This window comes from Mauremys mutica, chromosome 18, assembly GCF_020497125.1.
Source record: "Mauremys mutica isolate MM-2020 ecotype Southern chromosome 18, ASM2049712v1, whole genome shotgun sequence".
In the NCBI taxonomy this organism is placed as follows: Eukaryota; Metazoa; Chordata; order Testudines; family Geoemydidae; genus Mauremys; species Mauremys mutica.
Window position 1 is genome coordinate 25405047 of NC_059089.1, and position 19819 is coordinate 25424865.

General features: G+C 38.3%; 2 protein-coding genes across 6 annotated transcripts in view; both read right to left on the bottom strand.

Moving 5' to 3' along the window:
- Nucleotides 1–806: 806 nt before the first annotated feature.
- PDCL (phosducin like) lies at nucleotides 807–9919 on the bottom strand. Of its 3 annotated transcripts, none has more exons than XM_044993187.1 (5): nucleotides 9784–9919; nucleotides 9163–9215; nucleotides 3878–4049; nucleotides 3016–3197; nucleotides 807–1582 (listed from the first exon to the last, which is right to left on the bottom strand). In XM_044993187.1, coding segments are annotated over exons 1-5 (960 nt in total). In that variant the 5' UTR covers nucleotides 9785–9919; the 3' UTR covers nucleotides 807–1030. The 3 variants fall into 3 exon arrangements, with proteins under 3 accessions (XP_044849122.1, XP_044849123.1, XP_044849121.1); XM_044993188.1 differs by lacking the exon at nucleotides 9784–9919 and adding an exon at nucleotides 9668–9771; XM_044993186.1 differs by lacking the exon at nucleotides 9784–9919 and adding an exon at nucleotides 9302–9356.
- Nucleotides 9920–10036: 117 nt separating this feature from the next.
- Nucleotides 10037–19819, bottom strand: part of RC3H2 (ring finger and CCCH-type domains 2) — a 43143-nt gene continuing 33360 nt past the window's right edge. For 2 of the 3 annotated variants that reach the window (XM_044992916.1, XM_044992917.1), the window contains exons 18-22: nucleotides 18695–18776; nucleotides 17950–18084; nucleotides 17188–17295; nucleotides 16038–16186; nucleotides 10037–15414 (exon numbers count right to left, since the gene is read on the bottom strand). In XM_044992916.1, the coding sequence (XP_044848851.1) occupies nucleotides 15216–15414; nucleotides 16038–16186; nucleotides 17188–17295; nucleotides 17950–18084; nucleotides 18695–18776 (673 nt within the window). In that variant the 3' untranslated portion in view covers nucleotides 10037–15215. The remainder of the gene's footprint in view (nucleotides 15415–16037; nucleotides 16187–17187; nucleotides 17296–17949; nucleotides 18085–18694; nucleotides 18777–19819) is intronic. The other variant, XM_044992918.1, reaches the window with a different exon arrangement.

Sequence of the window (19819 nt, forward strand, 5' to 3'; positions counted from 1 at the left end):
CTCTCTTCTAGCTATATGTGGATTGCTTTTAACGCTGGCTTCCCTCTGCTCAAGTAACCATTAGCAAACTCATGGATCACTATTTTAAAAGGCTATAGGGAGAATCATTTAGAGTTCTGAATGAAGAACGAGTCTCACATTTAGATACAATATAGGGTTAAATAATGAAGACCCCTGTGTTCCATTAAAGAATAACTTTTAGGATGCCGTGGTGAATTGTGCTAGTTATCAAGTGAGAGGGGGGAAATACTCTACATTGTCAAACCTACAAGACTTTTAAAGAGTGGAACATGTAAGAGACAGAATGGATATGGGGCTTTTGATTCACTGGTGTGAATCCAGCTTCAGGTTAGCAAAAATTAAAGCTGTTCTTGTAATGGACTGTCTTAGAAGCTCATGAGTGCTCATGGTCTCAATCCTATTCCTTTGGTGTAAGTGTCCACTTAAAAACAAAACCAACAACCCACCTTCTCCATTGGTAGCCCCGCCGACTCTCTAAGCAAACAAGCAAAAGCCTGATTGAATGAACAAATGAGGATTAGATTCCCCGATGTCAGGGTTCAGATGATGCTTCCTGTGACACATCTCTTCCCTGAACAGAAGACTTCAGTTCCCAGGCCACCAAGCCAGGGCCTTCTACCAGCACCAATTAACCATCTATATAATTCAAAGGATGAGGTGTCTCAGTCCCAGTGATATGTAGAACAGGACTGACTATGTAACAGGAGCTGCTGAATAACCACTGGCAATCAATTTAAGATTTGCTTCACATTTATATACTTCAAAAACACTTTACTAAGTGCAAGACAGTTTTTAGTTTACATTTTATTGAAGTAATTTAACAAAATGTTAAGAATTCTTTACATTACGTAGAATAAAGACTCTTAAAGTACTAATGGGCTAAAAGCCAAAGTGCATGGGAGGGAGGGGAAAAATATACAAAAAATACAGAAAAGAACAAATGAACAATCTACAGCAACAAAGGACCCCACAGGGCAACCCCATCTTACTGAACCCTTTGTTCACTTTTTCAGTCTATCTCCAAATCACTGTCTTCACTATAACATGCAGATGGGTTACATATGGAAGTCATCATCAGCAGATCCTTCTCTGGGAGCAGACCACACTCCTGTAAAAAAGCCTCCAGGTCCACGGCAAAAAAATCTTCTCCAAGCTGGTCGGTGATTCGGACAAAGTTGCCAATTAACTCTCCTCCCTTGTAGATGAGCAAAGCAGGTAGAGCGTTATTAGTAAAGCGAGTGCTGGCACCAATCAGGGAACTCTTAACTCGACAAAATTTGACTGTTGGGTACTCAGCAGCAAGACAGATCATGCAGCCATTCACAGATTCAGCGCCAGGGATGTCATCTTCATAGATGTGGATCATGATCAATGTGTTCTTGTGTTCTTTATCAACTGTGTCCAAAAACCCTTCCCCACTGATGATCTCAAAAACCTGCTTAAACTGCTCCCCACTATGCAGCTGCTGCCTCATCTCCTCCATTCGCTGCTTCCTGTATTGCTGTAAAAACTCTTCATCATCTTCGCCATCATGAATCATGTTATATTCTTGTAAAGTAATCTATAACATGCACAAAGAAATGTTATAAATACACCAGAGAGAGAAATCAACAACTCCATACATGTTACATGCATTTAGTATTTAAATCAAGGATGGACAGAGTTTGACCTGCATCATTCCTCATCTTTAATACCCAGGTACAGATCATGGAGGCTAGAGTTCCCACCATAAGATGCTCCATTTTGATTCATCCGGAAAGCACATCTGATAAAGATGGAACTTCCTACATTGGGACTTCTAGCCTTCATAGGCTAGATTAAAAGTGAGTGACTATAATGTGCTCCTATTTTATTCAAATTAGCTATGGCCACATGCTCCAAGTAAGATGCCAATACTGCTCTTAGATGGGCATCTCGGACATTGTTTCTAATTTGAGTGGATACTGTCAGATTCCTAGTTTGTTTTTTCATCTTTTTTCCTAAGTAAATAGAGTAAATCTCTATTAGAAACAACATTTATTTCCATACCAGATTTATTTCTTTGGCAAAAATAAATGTTCCCATGTTTTCTCTGGAATTGAAATTAACTTGGGTTTTATGACTATCATCTTTCAACATCTTGCTTCATTAACCATGTTAGCCATCATGCTCGAGGTTCACTGTTGCAGTCAGCAGGGGAGCACAGAAAAAAAATCAGCGAAAACCAGTGATTATTTCAGGCAGAGAGAGAATCTCTTAGCAAATGTAAAGTTCATGTAAATTAAAAACAAACAGATACCTAAAATTCAAGCAATTTCCCCCCATTATCACTTTATGATCCTAAACTGTTGGGCATGAGTGACCAAATGTAACCACCAACTCATGACCATAATACTGGTTTATTGTCAATAGCAGCACGTATCAACTTTAGCAACCTGTTCAATTAGATTAATAGAAACTGGTAATATGAGTCAATTGACCAAAACATCCCACTTAGTTTTTAAATAATTTACCACCTCTGACATTTTCTATCTTTGATGTCTAATGCTTTCCTATCAGTTTGAAGACTAAGCTGATCTCTTAACATTTATTTACCATACATTATAAACAATTAGGCCTCCTGGAAAGGAGACGTCTTACACAACACTCATTAACTTACAAGATGAAGTTATTTTTCAGGCAGAGCTGCTGCACTGCCTTTTTTTTTTTTAAGCTGTTTCACAAACTTGGAAATAAATTTGATGAATGCATATAAGGAAAATACAGTGTCTGATACAGACTCCGTCAGAGGTCTTGGGCCAGTCACTTAACACTTAAGTGTATAACATCTTCAAAGCACTGCACCAACATTAAATAATCTTGACACTACTCCTGTGAGGTAGGTAATCCTTGCACCTGTTAAAAGCAATAATAAATAGCTACCATTCAAGGATTCATGATTTTTTGCAAAGCAGCCGAAAAATGGAAACTGCTAAAATTTATTAGCAGACGTCTCTCACTGTGCTCCCAGGTTACCTTTCCACTGATTTTTTCCTGAAGTTCTTTCTGCTTCTGTTTATCCTCCTCTTCATCCAAGTGAGATCTGCAGGTCATGGATAACGTTTTTATAAGTCGTTCCATCTCTCTACACTGCTCCTCTCGCTGCTCCGTCTCCAGTTGTTTGAATCTTCGCCAATCATTTATGACACCCTTTGGACCTGAAGGTAAAACATGGAGGCATTTTGCTTAGACAGAAACAATCTCTGTCTATTACACTTTCCATTCAGGATCTCCGAGTCCTTTACAAATAGCAGTTAAAGGACGGACCATGTTTTAGGCTTATTGTATATTGCTCAATATGCTATAATCAAGCATAGGAATGGTAGCAAGTAACTCCCCATTTCTGCAGTTGACTCCTATGTCCTTGAACAAGTCACTCAACCTCGCTGTGTCTGTTTTCTTATCTGTATAACAGGAATAAAGCTTACCTACCTACATTACTTTCCTATTAACCTCAAAAGGATGTTGTGAAAATTAATATCTGTACAGAGTTTTGACACATTACCACTATCCAGGTTTAGAGGTATCCTCCAGCAGTTAGTATGGAAATGTTTCCGTTTCATAGTGATAGACGTGACGGGGGGGGAGGGGAGAGGGAAGAGGAGAAATCACTTGATGGTGAAATAAATTTGCAAAAGCCCCAGCACAAAAGTTGTGTTCCAGGATGTGCAGACAGCTCATCAATTTCACCTTACTAGTATCCTGTTGCTGGGGCCTAATGAAAAGTGCTACTACTGAATGTCCTATTAGGTATGTCCCGGTTGGGTGGGTACTGATTCCTCTCCTCCAGGACTGGACAGGCATGCACAGGAGAATAAAATATTTGATGTCACAGTACCTGTGTTAACTGCAGTGCCATCGCTACTCAGCTCCACCTCCCCATCAACCGCCTCAGGAATGGTGCTCTCTCCGGCTTTATCTTCTTTCTCACTGTCTTCATCTTCACTGCTGCTGTAGTAGTACTGGAGCTTCTCACCAAGCAGTTTATCATCTAAAGTAGTCATTGTATTCTAAAAAGAGACGGGTAGGTCAACATCAATGCATCTCTCTCTCCAGTATACAAGCACACACACAGTATCAAGCAGCAAAGAATCCTGTGGCACCTTATAGACTAACAGACGTTTTGCAGCATGAGCTTTCGTGGGTGAATACCCACTTCTTCGGATGCAAGTAGTGGAAATTTCCAGGGGCAGGTATATATAAGCAAGCAAGAAGCAAGCTAGAGCTAACGAGGTTAGATCAATCAGGGAGGATGAGGCCCTGTTCTAGCAGTTGAGGTGTGAAAACCAAGGGAGGAGAAACTGGTTCTGTAATTGGCAAGCCATTCACAGTCTTTGTTTAATCCTGAGCTAATGGTGTCAAATTTGTATCAAGTATCACCTCAAATGTATAGTATTAGCCCTCTACTCCTCCAAAGAAAATATGAAAGCTGTCTATTCAAATGAGAACAGTTTATAGACCATTACCAACAAGACTAAGGTACAACTAGCCAACCTCTTTGTGAATGAATTGATCGTCATCATTTCTGAAGCGTTTATTAAGCCAAAAAACAAACAATAAAAACCTCTTTATTACAAAGTTTATTCTTCAATAGATAAAGTATGAGGCATTCAAAATATTTATTCACTGAGGATAGGTCTGTTGATTAACAATGGTTCAAGATTGCTACGTACCCAACCCTAAAACCTGAGCCAATTACATTTCCTTCTGGATATTTTACATTTATTAAGTTTCAACTTTAGTATTTTATGTGCGCAATTACTAATCTTTTAGCAATGGCAAATGATGATCGGAGCACGATCAATGAGATTAATAGTTGTATGCACTTTTGATAAGATATCAAAGCTGCTTACGCAATTAAAAGCTTGCAGTGAAAATTCAGAAAAAAACCAGGAATGTTACAATACAGTTAAAAGTTAAATTCTAACCCTTATTCCTTACCCCCACCCTCCTTTACAAAGAAAAGGAGATAGTGCGCAGCATCTAGGTGTATCTCAAGAAATATCTTTCAGGGTTTCTTTTAGAAGCTCATCTCTCGGAGATTATTACTAAACATGAAAAATTCCATGTAGGCTCAAAGTTGGCACCTGGTCTCTTTCCAGAATCAAACAGAACCTCAGCAAACCTCCCGCAAATCTCTTTTCTCAAATGTATGTACTGCAAGTGTGGAAAAAGGAAGATATATATTTGAACCAATGGTGCTTTATGTACTCTTAACTGTCAGTTTCACAGGTCATTTCACAATAAGGATGAGCTCTGTAGCAAGAGGGGAACTCTGCTTTTGGCATTAGTCAGTGAAGTTGCAAGTCTGCAATTTTTAAAAAATGTAATTATATTTGTAATTTATATAGTACCAGTGTTCAAATAAATAATTATATTTGGCAAATAAGTTGTTTTTGCTAATCTGCCTACGCAGGACTCGCAAGCAGTTAACATTTCACAAAGCTCATTTTCACTTTAATAAAACTCAATTGTAGTATATTACGCAAATTGATAATGCTGGCAACTCAGATACTAACAGAAGTGATAAAACAAGGCTTGGAAGAATTAGATTTTTACTGGTAAATATTGATTTCACTACATAGACACTAACCAGCAAAAAATATTTCCATTGATAATAATCAAAACATACAGATAGGCAAAATAAGAAAAATGCTGCTTGAGGACTTCTTAGTTTGATTTAAGGGTATTTATTTTGTACATGAGGTTGATAATTTGTGTTTTAATGGTTATAAAGCAGGGGTTCTCAGACTTTTGTACTGGTGACCCCTTTCACATACCAAGTCTCTGAGGGCAATCCCCCCTTCCACATTAAAAACACTTTTGCATATATTTAACACCATTATAAATGCTGGAAGCAAAGCGGGGTTTGTGGTGGAGGCTGACAGCTCGCGACCCCCCATGTAATAATCTCATGACCCCCTGAGGGGTCCCAACCCCCAGTTTGAGAACCCCTGTTATAAAGCTTTAACTTATATCATTAAACCATTATTGTCTGACCCTCTGGCAGTTTCCCATAACTGTGAAAATTTAAACAGATAAATATATAAAAAAATGCTTAAAAATATCATCATCATCAAAATTTAAAAAGTTAAAAATTGAATTTGCCAAGCCAATATGTATTAATCACAATTGCCCTTAATCCATCAATTGACCTGAGTTATACCATTTCTCCATCTAAATACTTTTCTGCTGGCTAGAGATTAGCCAATGACAGCAGTAAGAGGATATTCCCTGAAAAAGCTATCTGGGGTATTAGTAATTTACATACAGCCTCTCATACCAAATGGGTGTAAGAACAGACAGTGTCAAACATAAGAGACCACAAGCTGAATTACTGCCTGAGGCCGTAAAGAGAGTCCACAGCCCCGCTAACAGCTTCCACAACAATTCTCCAGAGCTGATGGAATAAAAGCAAACTTCACTGGTGTGAACTGCAATCCTGAACAGCTTGCTATAAAACTGAGAAAACTATTTCCAATTTTTTTTTGGGGTGGGGGGACAGGAGGGGTGTATGAGTGTGAGAGATTGACTCGATATCGTATGTTGATGAGGTGGACCTAAGAGTCTGTATTTCTACGACAAGGGCACAATCTATATTGTAAGGAGAAAGTAGTGTTTTTAGGTTTTCTACCAACCACTGGCACTATCTGAGAACTGTTGAAAGTAGGATTATGCAGATTAATGAGTAGATAGCCAGATGGTTCCGGCTAAAAGGTGATGAAACAGGATTACTGAGATTATTTTTCAGAGTAGAGAAAAATTACACAGAAGATATGGCCTGTATCTACCCTAGAGAAACAGAGACAACCAGCTAGCATTTGGGGTAAGGTACACTGTCGTATTTGACTAATAGTACAACACATCACACTGTCAAAAGACAGCTGTATTTTTTCTAAGTGTTCATCCATATATGAAACAGGGCCCATGGAAAATGGAAATCAAGGAATTAAAGAAGTTCATACCCTTAAAACCCCCTGCCAACTTTAAATTGAGCCAGAGAGATGCTCTGTCATGCTGAATTTAGGTATTCTATTTTATTTCCATGTACACCGCTACCTGATATAACACAAATTCAGATATAATGCGGTAAAGCAGTGCTCTGGGGGGGGGGCGGGGCTGCGCACTCCGGTGGATCAAAGCAAGTTCAATATAACGCAGTAAGATTTTTTGGCTCCCGAGGACAGCATTATATTGAGGTAGAGGTGTACTACTGTAATGTGTTAGAGATCCTTAGCATTATGTCTGCTCAAGAAATTAAAGTGTTCGATTACATTCAGGAGACCTGGGATTGGAGGCGATTCCCTGTTCTGCAAGAGATAATTAGTTTTGCTTAAGGGCTTGGTTGTGGGAGAATTCTGATTTCTTTTTACCTTCTCTTCTGCACGCACACCAAGCAAACTATTTTCCAATACAGAGAAAAAGTAGAGCAAAAGAAACCAGAAAAAAAAAAAAAGTGGGTACCATGTATGCTTGAGGCCTGTATCCTGACACAAAATTCCAATTCTTTCCAGTGTATCAAATGGAACTCAAATTAACATGATTAATTTACAGGTATTTCCTAGTTATAGTGCATCATCTATCAGGCAGATTTATGTACAAAACAGAGATATTCTGCTTATTTCAAATTAACTCAGAGGTAGTTGCACACATGATAAAGCAAGACTGCAACTACATATCTTCAAACTGATCACCTCAGTTCTTGCAAGCCAAACAGGGTTGGATTGGGTCAGTTCTCGGTTGCAAGACCACCACGGTACAACCCTAGTTCTGCAAAAAGTCATTTTGGTGATTCCGTAGGTGGTTCATTTATCTTTGGTTGATAACAAAAAGCACAAAAGCATCTCAAGTCCTTCTCTAGTATGGTGCTTTTGTTGTGTACATAGGGGAAAGCTTTAGAAGATCACTCCAGGGCTACTGTAAGACATTTAATAGTTAACTTAGTGTTTGATCTTAAATATTGGAGATGATTTTGCATCGTTCTATTTTTGACAAGATTCATTACAACTAATTAGCTATAATTAGTCTAGGAAGGATTACATTTTTATCAATAAATGCTGGCAAGTGTTGATTTCACTGTACAAACGCAAATTGAAAAACATATTCCCATCAATAATAAAAATGTACGGATAGGCAAAGCAAGAAAAATACTGCTTGAAAACTTTTAGTAAAGGATATTTACTTGGTATATTTTGAGAATTTATGTTTTAATGGTTATAATGTTTAACTTTTTGAATCCGTGTCTAATATTAAATAATTACTGTCTGACCCTCCCCATAACTTCCTGCAACTCTGAAAATTGAAAGAAAAAAAATATCCATAACTTTCCACAACAGTGAAAATTTAAACTGATAAAAAAAATGCTTAAAAATAAATATTGACATCATCTAGCAAAACGATTAAAAAAAATTCTGCCAAACTTAGCTACAATGTTTCACAGGGATCCAATCTGAGCTCAACTTCTATATTTGGTATCTCTACCCCAAACTGGCCTGTTGTTCTGTCTTACTTTTTTTGTTTAAAAATTAATTTCAAGCCAGACTATTTTAGCACACCTAAAGTTTTTGCCATGAGCAGGAAACCATACAATGGTTTTGACACTTTGCAGATATGAATGTAGATGAAGCCAGAGTCTCCTGGTCTGTGTTGTTCAAACGCAATGGATTCATTTTGGATTATTCAAGTGGCGAATGCAGAATTACTAAACTCAGATTAATGTTATTAAAAATGAATCTCTAATCAAACCAAGCTTCTGCCTGCACTATTTCTATCTCTGCTTCTGGCTGTTAGCCCCACATATGGCCTACATCTGGGCGTTAGAATGAGGGTAGTCATATGTACAACGGAAGAACAAAGGTGGCTCTCAAAGCAGACATGGAAAGGAAAGAATGTCCTACATTACTGGATTTATTAATGTTACTTGAGCAAAAGGTACAGGAAACCAGTATACACAGCCTGTATCTACAAGAAAACCTGAATGGAATAAATGCACATGTAGCTGGTCACAGTAGTAGTGATGGGGAAAGTATTTTTCCCTCCTTGTTTTGTACAAACATTTTTAAAAACAAAAACAAAACAAAACAGGGCTGGGCCCATAAACTAGAAACAAATCCGGAGACTCACGGTTCCTGGCTCCTTTGCAGTGCTGACCTCTCGGCCAATGCTGGTCTCTCTCACTATAAATGCAGATGTACAAACACATAAGTCACAAAGGGACCGAGAAGAGCTCTCCGTGTAACAGGTATTTCTCACCATGTTTTACCTTCACTCTCCAACCCCATCAGCTCTGGAAAGTGTCAGGTGCGGCTATGGAGCTGGAGGAACAGCAGCTCCAGAAAGGAACCTGGCCCCCTGAGCCACCCCCGCAGCTATCCACCATGCAGAGCCCCTGCCCTCCTGTGCAGCCCCCAGAACACCAACCCCCGCCCCAGCTAACCAGAGCCCAGAGGCCCCCCCCCATGCAGAGCCCCCGCCCCAGCTAACCAGAGCCCAGAGCCCCCCCCAGCTAACCAGAGCCCCCCCCATGCAGAGCCCCCGCCCTCCTGTGCGCCCCCCCCAGGTCCCCGCTCCCCTCACGCCCCCCCAGCCCCGCTCCTCGTCACCTCCCGGCCGGCCCCCCGCCGCCCACCTCGGGCCCACCGCTCCGGCGCTTCCTTAGTCCCGAGGACGAGCAGCGCAAAGGAGGCCGGGAAAGCAGGGCGGCTCCATTCAGCGAACGCGGGGGGGGGGGGGAAGGTCCCTTACTGGCAATGGTACATCCCGGCGCCAATGCACCTTGAGCGAACGGGGGCGCAACCACCTCCCAAAGGGGGGGAGGGGTTCTCCTCGCTAGTCGGGCCGGCCCCGCTCTGACCCACTGCCCCCTTCAGCCGGGACTAGAACCCAGGCGTCCTGACCCCGCCCCCTCGCGGCTAGAGGAACGTCCCGAGGCGGGGCGCGGGCGCAGGGGAGGGGGGGCGCGAGGCAGGTTCGGTCTCTCACGTTACAAACACACACGTAAAGTGGACAATCATTTTATTTTGTGCATGCAAATACATGTCAAGTACTGCAAACTTTTTCCATCAATTTTCTCTCAAAACACTGAAAACCATGATGCTCTATTCTGTGACCAGCCAAAGCTAATATCTCTTTACTTCAGTGCTACAGCAAAAAACACACAGAATTCACTCTGCTATTCAGTATTATCACAAAGCCCACCCCACCCCATCTTTCCCCCAACCCACCCCAAATACAGACCATATGGTCCAGCGTTCCCATTTTATCCTATTCCTATAACACAAAGGGAAACATTACAATTTGGAAATTCAAAACTGAAATAAATGGAATAGAATTTATTCCCCTATATATCCCCATTTCATTTTACAGAGTTTAAATTATAGTTTTAAATAGAAGCTGAGAATGCACCATAAAAATGAGCATTAAATCCATCGTAGCGATGGTGCCTGCTTTATACATGATGGATGTACACCATCTTTTATTTCATTTACATTTCAATCGAACAATAGATTTGCAAAGAAAATGTCTAATACAGACGTAAAAATATTCACACTAGAGCTTCACAATCGGTTGTACAATTGACAAACAGGCCTCTTTTCCCAACTTTCCAGCTAAGCAATTTTATAAAACGTAATCAATGCAACAAGAAAAAAAAATTCTTTAACTTCCAGGGAAAAGAATATGCAGTAAACGGTATAATGCAGACAGCAGATGCTGCAAGCTAACCACAATACTCTGAGTGGCTGTACAGTGGGTATGTGCAGTACAAATAAAAGCCACATGTGTTGTATCACAACTACAGTATAATGTACTTGTTTGCCCAGCGAAGAAAATGCATGCATTTTCATGCCTTGGATTAACTGAGGCCTACACTGGATAAAATTGATGGGATATGTGCAAATGATGTTGAATTTTGACAGTTATAAATGCAGCCAGGCTCTGTTTTATTTCAGACTTTGTTAAACATGAAATGCCAAGCGCAAGCTTCGGCGACAGTCTTCCTTGAATAAAAGGTTTTTGCTTAAGTGTGGGGAATTTTGATAATTTTGCTGTCTTTATTTTACCCTTGACACTTAGAGTTAAGTTGTCAGAGCACTCCCTTGCCAGCAAAGAGGTGCATTGTGACTACTAGTACCAAGGAGTTAGCTGTGCATTTGTACTGGAAAGAACTGGTCATTTAAAGAGCACATTTACTGTTTTCTGCTTGCAGGAGAGGCCCTTGCATTAGAGGGATTTCCTAACAGAAAAGGATTAAAACTATAACAAGTAATGCGCTCCAAGTACTATGGATGATTCATTAACTTCTCATTTGATTACGGTCTAAAATTTCACATTTTCCTTCAGACACAGGTTAGTAATGGTGGAAAAAAAACCCTTGACAAATATGATAAAGGAGCTGCTAGCAGATACCTCTCAAATAGTTTATGTACAACAGCAGATACTTGACAAATTGTGCTTTAACCAAAAAAAATAAAAAAATAAAAAAATAAATAAATAAAACCACACACTACCAAATTGTTTTGGGTTTTGACAAAAAAAATTTTAAAAACATTCTTTCCCCAGGCCTTTCTTTGTGTATGATTTTGTACCTCACTCAGCCCGGAGCACTAACACACAAGAACAGCATTCAGCTCATCAGCATGAACTTAAAACTAAAATTTCAAGTGTGTTATCAAAGCAGTAAACTTTTCAAATTATATGTTTACAACTGGTGTCCTTATGTATCACACTTTAGTATCATTCTGTACTAGTCTATCAAGAACCAATGCCAATTTGCTTTGCAAAATGAGTCTAACCTATTCTTTGAAAGGTCCAGTATACATTCTACAATGCACAATCTGTATGAACAGTAACTCATTCATTTCTTGTTACAGGAACAAAATATCAGTAGCAGGGCAGTCACTACAATAATTTATATCTTAAGAATGTCATATTACTACTTTGTCATAAAAAAGTAGACAGCATGACATATCAAATTAGAGATTAATGCTAGTCCTAAAACCCAACTAGGAAATGAGACAGAACGAGGAATTAATCCAAGTTGTGAGGCAACACATTTTAACTCAGATATTGATACTTCTGTATCCCTGACATGTGAAATCCCTGCTGTACCTCTCCTGAAAAAAAAATATGCTCATCTGCACAAAGGAAAGGAACCACACACTTCTCCCTAATCTGCTATGGGCCTTTTTCTGACAGCGTAACATATTGGGCCAAAAACCTAAATGGGATTCTATACTACTACTACACATAAAGATTAGTCACAAAACTTTTAATGTCAGAAAGTTAGCCCTTCCATTGCCCAAAAAGGCACCTGATTTGCAACTAGATACACAAACACGTATTGGTTTGTATCAGGTCAAGTAATTAAACTTTGCCAAAAATGAACCAGAACTATAGTCCCATCTGTAGCTTCCTCTTATTAGGGCACCCAGAGGGCATAGTTTCATGGCAAGACAATAATCAGTGTTAAAAACTAAGACAATGTTGGCACACTACTAAAAACCCCTCAATTCTTGTGTCTGTCATCATTCTAGATATTAAAGGTTCAATACAAATTAGCCTCAACCCAGAACTGACTCCTTTTCAGAGGAAGCGTGTGGTCTTTCTAGAAAGCTATTGTATCATGGGATCTTCTGCTGCAGACAAGCATATATAAATACATTTGTTCTTAGACATGCCAGTAAAGTTGGCAGGAATATGTTAGGCTGATGTATTTTCACTGGACAAGACAGACGAACTTGTGTAAGCAGCTTATCCCAATCCCCCTCCAGCAGAGCACAACCAAGTTTTAAAATTGCAATTTTAAAATTAAAAAGTTAAGGTAAATACACAAGATCAATTTATGTAGTATATATTCACCCTCAGATCATGCTGAAGATGTTCTGTGGAGTTCTGGAGCACAGAGGGCTCTTTCCCTGAGGGCGAATAAGGACTTCTCAAACCTTTATATTTTCTCTATTTTTGTAACAAAATAGCAATTTAAAATTTAAAAATCTTTTTAAAAAAATTACATTACCTTCAACGTGGAAGATCTCACTGTTTAAATATCCATGAAATAGACATACTGGTTTGCATATCCTTTTGGAATTACATACAGCAAATAAAAGTACTTCGGAAGCATTTCAAAAGTAATATAAATTCATATTTACAGAATGGTCTTGATATAAAATATACAACAATCATATTCACGGCTAGCATTCTATGTTAATTTGTAACATCAACAGGAAATGAGTTAAGGTGACAAGGTGGTCTAATTCTTGTTCCTAATCATTTCAGGCTGCAAAGTGAAACAAAATACCAGTCTTATTCCAGAGATGAGGTGGCACTGCCTATCCGGGAAGGTACAGTAAATAGCCAAAGAAACCAAGAAAAGGCTACTTTACTGTTACTCTACAAATATTTCTTTACATTTTAGTATTAAATAAGTGTGTAAGATCTTCCATACTGACACCAGAATAGCAAAACTAACCCTTGGATTTTCAGATATATTTACAACTTAATTATTTCATGGACATGTTCATTAAGAGATATCAAATACCAATATTTTCTCGGTCTAATCAGTAACCCTCAGGGAAATGCCAACCCCCACCCCTCAGAAATGTGCACAAAACAGTTATCAAAATCTTATCTGACACATAGCTGTGATTTTGTAAAATAACTCAGACGACCAGTAACATGATCCTTTTAAAGCATTTTGCTAGCAGGAAAAGCCCTTACATACAGTACACCTGGTGAAAGATTAGCTTGGCTTAAAATATTCCAGTACAATTTTCAGAGTAAACAACTTCACAGAAGTTAATAAAAACATTAAAAAAAAGTAAAACATGTACCAAAGAAACTGAAGAGGACAAACAATAAGATAGTAATCACCAGGAGGGAAGGTCTTGCTTTCTTTTCCAAAATGGTGACTGAATTTTTAAACTTTAAAGAAACCTATGCCCAGAGTGCTTGTGTGTGTGTATACTGTATCTTCAGTTGACATATCTAATACGACTTTTCAGTCACATCTTAGCAGGGCACATACTCATACAATTTTCAGCACAACTCTATAGGTCTGATAATGCTACATTACTGTAGGTTCAGTCAACAGATAGTGAACAAGCAAAATTAAATCTGAATAAAAAGTTATGATTAACAATATTTAACCAAGACAATGTAACGAGTGTCCAAAAACCCCACTAATTAGTTTAAATTAAAAAACAACAATAATCAGCAATACCATATTGTTAGTCAGTGCAAACACTACATACAGGGTTTTCACGGGAAAGCCAAGAGCACCTGATTCTTTTGCCAAGTCATGTGGATTCTATAAATGCAGGTGGAGGACTGCATTAAAAAAACCCAAAAAAACAAACAAACCAAAAAAACCCCAAAACACCCCCCACTGTTACATTAGTGCATAATTTATCAAAATGGATGTGCATATAACTTGGGGAAATCAATACCAAGAACATTAGCTGAAGGATTTAGGCACTTGGGTTACTTTTTGTAACTTTACTTGGACAAGTAGCCTGTATATAACTATCAACATTACTAAAGCAGAAATGAGAAAAAAACAAAGAAGAAATAAAAAACTACAGCAAAGCACTGCACCACAGTCCTGCATATAATGCAGTAGTACAAAGCTAAAGTGTGTTAACCCTGTAATAAAGTCTAAAGTACGAATCCCTACCTCTCACTCTTCAAACAGGAAACAATATTCCATGCAAAGTTCCACAACTAAAGAAAAAGCAGCTGCAACAAGATGCAAGTTCCTTTCTCATGAAACAGAACAGAGACAAATAAATTAGTTTTACTTTCACTAGATGTATCGTTGTAGGATCCTGCTAGTTTAAATAACTGAGTTGTTAATCTTCTACAGAAGCCATTTTAAATAAGAATGGCTCAGTTACTGCACCGGATTGCTACGAACTCATAAAAAGCTGCTTTAAGCTTAAGTAAAAGAATGTCCAAATTCCATTAATTTGTGGAAAGTGAACGCCTTACCCTAGTAAATGCATCTTTTCAGAATGCTAATGCAAGAGGGGCTTGAAGTATCAAAGAGTCCACAGGAAATGGATGACCCCAATATTATTTTTTTTAAAAAAAATATACATTATATAATATATATTATATATATAAAAAGCTAGTGTAAATGCTTTCACGGCGTGGTCACAAGCTGGAAAGATGAATGCCTTTCAGCTGTTAACCATTTTGCCATTCGCAACAGGCTTTAAAAAGTCGTTTTTATCCTCAGACATACTGTGAGCACTTTTCAAAATGAGGCTGCCAACAGTGACTGATGTGCTGATGGGCAGGCAGCTTGCATTGCTAAAGGATCCTGTGATAGGCTGGCTGAAGCAAGAAGTTACGGGCAGGACTGCTTTCTGCTCCTCCCTGAGGGGAAAAATAAATCATACAAATATTAAACTTCAGCTTAATGCAAAATATCAAGAAATAAATTGTGCATTAAACGATGCAAATATTGCAATTAAATGGTAGTTAGTGGAAAGGCAGAATATTTTACTATAGAAGGGTATGCTCACAGAGTAAATGCAGATTGCCTCATTTTCAAAGGGATCATTAAATGGTTAAAATACAGTAGCATGGGTGATTCCAGCACAAAGTATTCTGCACTTTTTTGGCATAGAAGTAGTTAGTGGAAATTAAGTTTAATGCCGACCTTGCAGAGATTATTTTCCCTGAATTCTGGTAATTATAAAAATACTTTTGTATTTGCTGTGCAGTGTGGGAATATATAAAACATAGGTTTATATCAATTGTTACCTAATATATACTGAAAAATAGGTAATTCAAATGCATAAAAACTGGTGCACCAATGGTACATTTGGTGGGTTTTATAATCACAAGCGAATCCATTCTAGTTCTCAACAGTCTCTTCCCACTTCACCATGCATACACAGTGCAGATGTCTCATCCAAGTGTGAGAAGCTAAGCAGTTCCTCTTTAAATAGTCATGTTTTAACCACTCTGATGCTGCTGTTTTGTCTAACACTCACAGAATCACAAGGTCTTCACCTAAACTTTGTCTCTTCTGCTCCAAAGGTTCCTTTTGGTGTTTCTTGAGTGAATGTCCATTCTCTAGAGTTGTTCCATTGAGCAGCTGATCATCCCGAGAACTGATACCTAGCTGTATGTCCAGTATCTCCTACAGGAAGAAGATAGAATTGTCCATCAATATTGTGGCTACTTGTTTTGGTAAGCCTTCCAATTTCTATTTATTTTATGTAATGATTCTGGAGGTCAAAGGCTACTCCTAGAATTTCTTCTCTTTTTGGAAGGTTCTCCACTCCCTTATCCAAATCATTAATTAAAATACTGAATAGTATGAGACCCAGGATGGACTCTGCAGGACTATATTAGATACATCCACCCCCAGTTTGACAGCAAACCATTGATAACTACCCTTTGAATACAGTCTTTCAACCAGTTTTTAACTCAGTTTATATTTAACAAGTGGAGCAACAAAAGAGGTATGGAAACCAGGAGAACCAGTATGCATTATGCAAAGCCTTAATGACAGATATCTATTCTTTTTGAATGCATGACTGCTTTAGAGAAGGGCTGTGATGATCCCTTTTGTGTGGTATGAAACAAGATCAGAACATTTTATGACTGCACAATGAAGGTGAAAGAAATAATGTTTAAGGAACTGAATGCAGCCTATTAATAGAAGCAAAATATAAAAGACAGAGGCACTGGCAACAATAGGAATATAAAGAGCAAGGACAATTTTGTAATGAATTTAGTATTAGAAATGGGGTGATTTAAAAGTTTTGTTTAAGTTACTATATTGTAATAGACTTTACATGTATTAAAATACTTTTGGTTTCCATTTTGTATATTGGGAAAAATTACTAATGCTATCTTGTATTTAACAAAAAGAAAAAAAGTTTAAAAAACTTTTGCAATTAGAGCAACATTGACCACCTCAGATGACTGGGACTAGCACAAAAGCAGCCCAAATTCTATACTAAAATGGTGCCAAAGAAGATTCAGAGATCGATATAAAACCCACCTTTTTATTTTAAAAGGTTTTCTACTATAAACATGAATAATTATTGATCTTACAAGAAAGTTTCTAGAAACAGCTGAACAACTAATCAAAGAATTCCTTGACCTCTTCAAACATGCAGTTCTTGTACATACCTCTATTTGTTCACCCTGCCCATCAGGTTCATCAGTATCAAGGGCGGAAAGCTCTAATTCAATGTCCCGATCTGGCTTTGTGTCTGCACAGTCTTCAATATAGTCAGTCTGCAAATACAAGAGACTTTTCACTTTCTGTATACAATCTTCAAGGATTCAAGTTAAAATGGAAAATAATATCATAACCCACATTCCTGAGCTCTGAGGGGCTCGAGGGGGAGTAAGAAATGGACAGCTACTTGGATACCAATGGTGTCTTTGGGTACAGAAAAGATTAGATACTTCCTGCTTACTTGCAGAGTAGTGTAAAGTATGTGGGTGTTGGAAAGGAATGTTTTTTTCAGAGTACACTAGCAGATGTTTTAGCTTTATATCATCTACAACTGGAGCAGAGTACAGGGATCGCTTTCTTCACATAATGTAAATAGCTGGTGGGAGAACTGATGGATGTGGACTCTTTCCATCTTCCATGTTTAAGTATACTTCCAGTCAACTGTATAATGTACATCTTCCCCTGCCCAGCAATCCACAAGGGTGTAATAAAACAGAACTTATTTATGAGGAGTCCCTCCATGATCAAGCCACCTCCTGACTGAGAAGCAATACAGCAAATGCATCTTCTCACTCTCAGACACTGAACCATGTGCAGCATCAGTAACTAACCCAAAAGAGCAGGTTATAAGTATTTTAAAATGTCACACTTCCAAATATATACCCAAAAACCTCAGTGATCTGATACATCCCAATCATCTTTTTCTTTACCTCACCATTCCTCAAATCAATTTCCTTGCTTAAAAGATTTAAGGTAAGGCGACTGCCTTCATCTAGGGAATTCCACTTCTGTTGCATGGCTAGTGCATTAGCCTCTCTCTGAAGTAACAATGAATTACTTTTGGCCTGTGGGGAGGGGGGAAAAACATAATTGTTACTCAACTACATTTAAACTTTGTATTGTTAGATTGCAAAACAAACCTCCCCACACAAAGAACAGCTCTCTCTAAACAGGCAATTATGTATTCTCTGAATACACTGCATACAAATATACATCAGGGAAAAAATTTCTTCCCCGATTCCAGGGCTGGATCCTGCAAATACCAATACTTAACAGACATGGCAATTTCTGCCATGAACAACCCTATTACAGACGCTCCCCGGGTTGCGCAAACCCGATTTATGGAAATCTGGGCTTATGGAAAAAGTTCCGTAAGCGCTTTTTTTTTGGCGCGTAATTGTCAGAGATACATTCTTGACTTACGCAAAACTCAACTTACGCAAGGCGTTCCGGAACAGAACGCTTGAGTAAGTCGGGGAGCTTCTGTAAAATAAATGGAACTGCTCAGGTTAATAAGCACCATGCCTGGTGTTAAGTGTTAATAGGACTAGGCTCTAGCTTTCTCATTCCTATCAGTCACTTTGGTAATTGTACAATTAAATTCTGCAAAGCATTTTGAGATATATGAAAAGCACTATATTATATAAAAGTTGTAATCATGGTACATCATCTTACTTGTTGTAGTTCAATGCTCAGCAGATCTCCAGTACTAGAATGCTTTCTGTGAGCAGATAAATCAGTAACTATGAATCTTTCCCTTTAAAGAGAAAAGCAGCGGTTATTGTCATACACAGTGATAAAAGAATGAATCGTTTTTTCAGTGACCCCTCAAGCTTTGCAATTTAGCTCTAACAGCTTAGGCATCTGGATAAAAGTAGTGTGCATGAAATAATACTTAGCACTTTACAAACATTACCTAGTCAGTCCTCACAACACCCCTGTGAAGTAGGCAAATACCTTCATTTTACATACAGGGAAACCAGGGTGGATAAAAATAAATGATTTAAAAAAATAAAAAATAAAAAAAAATCAGATTTTTTTGATAAAATGCTTTTGGAGGAAAAGATAGTTTTAATTAAGATACATTTTAGCTCAAAGATATCTCATTATGGAATAAGGATTACAAATTCTAATTCTATAGTATGAGACAATATATTCATGTAATGTTTAAGAAAAGGTTTTGTAAATGAGTTTCAATAGTTAGATATAAGGGGGGGAGGGATAGCTCAGTGGTTTAAGCATTGGCCTGCTAATCCCAGGGTTAGACTCAATGACCTTTTAAGGCTGCTTCCAGTTCTATGAGAGGGTATATCTCCATATATTATTATTATGGATTAGGGACCCAATCTTATGGGGTTCCAGGGGCTTCTGTATAGATTATTTAGGTTAATCTTTCTATGTAAGCAATGGCACTCAGTGCTCAGTCTAGAAGATACCATCAGAGATGCTTAGTTTTGCAATTCTCAAACTATGGATTTGTCTCTCCAGAGATAAACATTTTTGCTGTTAAACATGGTTAATAAATAAATAAATAAATAAATAGAGGTGAGAAATAACAGACCTCAACCCTATTGTCCCTCTGCAAATTTGTGTACACAGAGTCAATCCCTTACCTCTCTCTACAAGTGCAAAGTTTCAAAAAGTTCAATGAATAGAAGATTGTTGGGGACGGAATAGATCTGGACCAGGAGAAGAAGTCTGGAGATAAATGTGAGAAGGGCAGTAGAAACAAAAGTGAAACTGTTTGAGCCGCATATTCCAGAAGTTTTGAGGTCTTTCTCAGTGTAGCCTTCATTGATC

Excerpts from the sequence above, each read along its gene's own strand:
- PDCL (XM_044993186.1), bottom strand. Across the intron at positions 4,050-9,162 it reads CTGCAAAGGAGCCAGGAACC|AATACAATGACTACTTTAGA; the intron begins GTGAGTCTCCGG and ends GTCTCTTTTTAG. Across the intron at positions 3,198-3,877 it reads TGGCACTGCAGTTAACACAG|GTCCAAAGGGTGTCATAAAT; the intron begins GTACTGTGACAT and ends TTTTACCTTCAG.